At 36.7% G+C, this 5,872-nt stretch overlaps 1 protein-coding gene across 3 annotated transcripts in view; it reads left to right on the forward strand.

Annotated features, from left to right (window-relative positions):
• Positions 1–5,872, forward strand: part of kif1ca (kinesin family member 1C, a) — a 67,662-nt gene that overhangs the window by 16,574 nt on the left and 45,216 nt on the right. For all 3 annotated transcript variants that reach the window (XR_001640049.1, XM_016552274.1, XM_016552275.1), the window contains exon 2: positions 3,226–3,359. Coding sequence is in view for 2 of the 3 variants with exons in the window: in XM_016552274.1 (XP_016407760.1) it covers positions 3,254–3,359 (106 nt within the window). In the remaining variant the exon portion in view is untranslated. The remainder of the gene's footprint in view (positions 1–3,225; positions 3,360–5,872) is intronic.

Consider the following 5,872-nt stretch of genomic DNA (forward strand, 5'->3'; position numbering starts at 1 on the left):
AAAATCTCAAAGGAACCCGCGGCGAATTACACTTCCTGGTTCTGACGTCATAGTTCCCCCACTCTATTTCAGATCTATTAATGCACTTAATACTTACATTTCATGTCCTGAAGAACAGTTCTCCTCACACACGTACACTGGGGGAGAGCATGTTGTCATCATGTAAAAAAAATTAAAATAAACATGTTAAACAAGCAGGCCAACTTTATTTTATATACAATGAAGACAGTGATGGAGGTAGTTAGTGTTTGTGAATTTGCACTCACCTGAAGATCAAACATTTAGAATGTCATGCAACATCTGTGAAATCTTGCTGGTCTGTGCCACTTTCTCTGATATGGTGAAACTCATCACAAACCTAGAAAACCACAAACACGCACAAGTAAGTGTATAACCAACAATGGATGTAGAAAAGAGAAAGCAGAGTCTGTGTCCTGTTATGTGAGGACACATCACACAACTTGCTTTTCAACTGAATAGAAGTTACCTTAAGTGTTGAGGCTCACTCTTTTGTATTCATCATCCAGCTCAGCCTGCAATTAAATAAAGTTTGTAAAGGTTTACTACAAGTTTGTAAATTGCTTTTGTAAATTTAATATATTGCTAAATTCATGTCTGTGTATTAGCTTTAACCTAATTTTGGATTAATACTCTTAGCAGCTAACGTTAGGCTCAAAACTGTTGAGCCACACAAAAATAAAGTAGTACTGTTCGGGTTTACAGTGTTCATTTTACCATACGACTATAAATTACAGAGTATTAAGTAGAGGTCGACCGATTGATCGGCCGGCCGATTTTTTAATTAATTGGCATTTGGCCAATTGTGCTGCAAATTAGGCCGATTTATAGGCAGGTGCACCTTCGGGCAGCTAAGCGTTGCTGTGGAACTCCCTCTGAGGCTGCTTGAGACAGAGCAGCTCACTCTGCAGCCGCGGCTTGTTCACACACCGCTTCAGCTAATGGCAGGGCAAAACAGACCGTTTCGAAAGCGGAATTACGTTTTACCCTACTAGAATTGATGCCGGAAAGTTATCATATTCATAAGTACAACAAGTCATTTGCATTTGAAAGTAGAAACACGTTCAATTCAGATGAAACTTCTGGGCTGATTATAATGTGCACCTGAACTTTCCTCGTGAAATGTGTGTGTAGTTCCGACAATAGCATCCACGATGTCATCGCTCGTGGCCAGCGCACTCTTAAGCAGTTCTGAGCAGCAGGCTGTGTAATATGTGTGAAATCTTTTATTTTTGTTATCACTATGGCCATTTGATTTATAGCAGTGTCCAGTGTTTCCTATACAAACTGACTTTTGATAAGGCTTATACTTCGTTTTTGAAAAGGCTTATACTTCGTTGAATAAAATGAGCGCTTCACGTTTCAAAATTAAAATGCAGGCATCATATATTGGCCATCGGCTGCCCTGATTTCTAAATATCGGCATCGGCCAGTGAAAAACCCATATCGGTTGACCTCTAGTATTAGGTTATTTCCCCTCGATGGGGAAAATATCCAAGTGAACATCAATCAGTACTCAATATTAATTTAAACTGCATATTTAAACAGATTTAAATATGACTGCTGCTTATTTCCTGTGCACTTCAGTACTGGTCTGCGCTTGACTGTAATCGCGTCTGTCTGCTTATTGAGTTTTAACCCATCGCAATTGTGTGAACTAGAGTGACTACTCACCTTAAAGGGGTCATATGATGCTGCTAAAAATAACATTATTTTGTGTATTTGGTGTAATGAAATGTGTTTATGCGGTTTAAGGTTAAAAAAAAAACATTATTTTCCACATACTGTACATTATTGTTTCTCCTCTATGCCCCGCCTTTCTGATGGTGAGAAACAAGCCGAAATGGCAAGTTATTATATTTTATGAAAATCTTGCGTTGCAGTCCTGTGTGCGTGCAGCAGCTTATGCTGCACATCTAACAGTAGGCAATTTAATATCTGTTGTTCTCCAGTTGTCAGTCAGAATGACAGTTCTTGCATGAACCTTATAGGCCTGTATATACACAAGCCAATTTATTATTCTTTCCTTTTTGTCTTAGTGTTTAAAATATTTATTTTGAAACGAATTAATTAATTACTTAATTAAACAAACAGACTTACTGGGTGAGCAGGGTTGGCTATGACAGCCATCATATCACACCCTGCCATGCCCAGCTGATGCAAAGAATAGAATTTATATCTACACAGAAGAAAGCCCTGTCTAGACTCTCTCTCAGTATGAGTTGTGTCGAGCTATTCATTAGCCTGTTTGTTTGATGAAAACACAGAAGAAAGCCCTGTCTAGACTCTGTCCCGGTATGAGTTGTGTCGAGCTATTCATTAGTCTGTTTGTTTGATGAAAAAAGATGAAATGTAGTTGCAATAAATGCGTTAAGAATCCGTACAACTGCAGCAGCTGAGGACTATTTTTCAGCCACGCGAATCTGCGGAAGAACTGATGACGGCACGGTTTGATCTTCGGCTGCCCAATCAGCAGAAAGGGGCGTTTAATTCCCGCCAACGTGTAGAAATCGAATGTTCAAGCTGTTTATTCATTTTTCTACCCCTGAACGAAAAACAAAAATTTAAGCTGAATTCTCGTTTTTCGTTTTTTGTAAATAAAAATTTTTGAAAAAGGAGCCGTTTTCTCATTTTTCTACTTAAATCAAAAAATCAAATCAAAAAACGAATGATCGAATGATACACGGATTATTAAGCAGTGGGGCAGAATTCATTTTGGCAAATGCGTGCGTTAAGACGGTTTCTGACACTTGCTCGTACAGCGCCTGACTAAACTAAGAGTTATTTTTCGCGCCTTGTGTTTAAGATCTTCGGCTGCCCAATCAGCAGAAAGGGGCGTTTAATTCCCGCCAACGTGTAGAAATCGAATGTTCAAGCTGTTTATTCATTTTTCTACCCCTGAACGAAAAACAAAAATTTAAGCTGAATTCTCGTTTTTCGTTTTTTGTAAATAAAAATTTTTGAAAAAGGAGCCGTTTTCTCATTTTTCTACTTTCAATATTAAATCGAATGAACGAATGATACACGGATTCTAAACCAACATTTCTGTATTCATTCCTTGTACGTTTTTTCATTTTACATTTTGAGAAATGGATTAAACTGTGGATGAATAGAGTATGCTATTTCTCAGCATGTAATGAGTCATTCATGAATACCGTTGAAATACCGATTTTGTGAATTTTGGACATTGTTTCACTTGTCTTTCAGGTGCTGAGTAGGTTGACCAGTAGTCATCATGGCGTCTTCCTCGGTGAAGGTGGCGGTGCGTGTGCGGCCTTTCAACAGCCGAGAGATGAACCGAGGAGCTAAGTGTGTGATCCAGATGCAGGACAAGAGCACATGTGAGTGCAACACACACAGTGATGTGTTTTTCTTTCATTTTATATCTTCATTTTTCTGTCTACGCTGTGCGTAGATACACTGCCTTATCTTTGTTTATAGAAAGAACATTCCTTTTATGTGAACACATGGATTCCAGACATTTCTCTGTAGTCTATGGAGGTGGTTGAATTTTGGAGTCAAAGTTATACAGAGTTTTGGTAACTCTAAAGCAGGGGTGTCAAACTCAGTTCCTGGAGGGCCGGAGCACTGCAGAGTTTAGATTCAACCCTAATTAAACACACCTGATCCAGATAATCATGTCCTTCAGACTTATTTGAAAACTACAGGGTTTGTGTGTTGGAGCAGGGTTGGAGCTAAACTGTGCAGGACTGCGGCCCTCCAGGAACTGAGTTTGACACCTGTGCTCTAAAGTAAACATGCATCAGCCTGTTTTGAAATGAACGTTTTGCTCCATAAGTAGACCTGCGCACAATTTGTTGCCACAAGTCTGCCAAATTATCATCATATTTCCACAGGATTTGTACAGTCATTATTCATTGATTTCCTATTTACCTGCCCTTTCCACAGAGCTTGGCACATGTGCTCCTACGTTTAAAAAATGTAGGAACGCATTAAGAAAAAATTAGTGGTGGAGTGGAAATGTATCAAATAATGTGTTTTTTTTTTCTTAATAAAAGAATACCAGGAGACATTTACAAGCAATATGATTTGTATGTTTGATGATATGTAAATGTATGCTTCAAACTGTATATAATAATTATGTAAATATTTATAGGCCTACTTTAAACTGTGTATATGTACACACGCGCACACACACACACAGTTTAAAGTAGGCCTATACATTTTAAATATAGTATAAATGTAGTAAAATCTCTAGACTAAATAATACACATTCAATAATTATTTCCTAGTCTTTCCTTCCTGTGACGGCCCAGACAGATGCTACCAAGTTTTATGGTAAATTAAAATGCCAGATACAGTTCATTTTGTAACCAAAATCTCAATAATAACAAAAAAATTAATCTCATCCAAAATAAAAGTTTTTATGTACATAATATATGTGTGTGTACTGTGTATATTTATTATGTATATATAAATACACACACATGCATGTATATATTTAAGAAAAATACGATGTTTATATATATTAAATATATTTATATGTAATATAAATTATATGAATATAATTATATACATGTAAATATTTTCTAAATATATACTGTACGTGTGTCTTTATATATACATAATAAATATATACAGTACACACACATATATTATGTACACAAAAACTTTTATTTTGGATGCGATTAATCGCGATTAATCGTTGCCCAGCACTAATTATAAACAAACCTGAAATACACTGGGACTCTAATTTTGAAATATCCATGCTTTACTATTGCAGGCTGCTCATTCAAAAAGGGAGATAAATAATGGACTCTGACAACCATTTACAACATTACAATGCAAACATCATAAAGTAAACATTGTCATAAGTAAATCAAAAGCAGTCTATTAGCATAAATGCATGATACTTATTGATTGCAGTCTGCTCTGAAAGCACAGGCCTGTGGAACATAAAATAGTGCTGTGTTTCTAATTTTGAAATGTGCATTACTCATATTTATTCAATGAAATCATGGCCTTTTGAAGTTTAATAATCACATCAGGCCATATCGTGATTCCAGTTTTTCCATCCCCGAATTTAAGACCTTTTAAAATGATGATCATTAAGATGCTTCTTACAACATTTAAGATATTTAATATTTTAATGACCTTGAATTTTGCATTTGTGCTTCTAAGTACAATTACAATAATTCTACGTACATTAAATACAAATTCTAAATAAATTGCAAATGCAAGTGAAAAGCTCATACTATCAAACCCTGTACTTAACCAATAGCTACTTGTTAATAACTAAGTATTTTGTAAATTATTTTGCAGCCAAATATTTTATTACATATTACATGATGAAATATTAATTTGATAATTTTTTCATGTCTTAAAAAAAAAAAAGAGTATAGTATTTGTAGCACTTTTTAACACCTTTTACGATATTTAAATCTATTTCACAGTCTATTGCACGCCAGTCGAGCGTGATTTAATTAGTACAATCAACTCCAAATATCTAAAGATCCTGGAGAAATCGAGTTCTCGTGATATGACCCTGTTAAAACTCGTTCCACACTTTTAGTAGTTACTCCTCATGAACTTTTCCATGGTAGTATCCAAAAATACTTGTCTCCACCCACACGTTGAAAGAGGGGGAATTTCTGAGAGTTTGGAACCACAGTCCTAAACCACTGTAAAATCGTGTTGTTTGCAGTACTGGCTGCCAGACCTCACATTCCCGTCTTCCTCTACGAAGCGTTTCCACCCCACTCTCTCTTCAACTGCAAACTGCAGCGCCGCCACTGCGTTTGCCTCACCGCCCCCCCCCTCGCGCTCTCTCTCTCTCTCTCTCTCTCTCGCTCGCACACACACACACACACACACACACACACACGATGCGCAA

The sequence above is a fragment of the Sinocyclocheilus rhinocerous genome, unplaced genomic scaffold, assembly GCF_001515625.1.
Source record: "Sinocyclocheilus rhinocerous isolate Xijiao unplaced genomic scaffold, SAMN03320098_v1.1 scaffold285, whole genome shotgun sequence".
Taxonomy (NCBI): Eukaryota; Metazoa; Chordata; class Actinopteri; order Cypriniformes; family Cyprinidae; genus Sinocyclocheilus; species Sinocyclocheilus rhinocerous.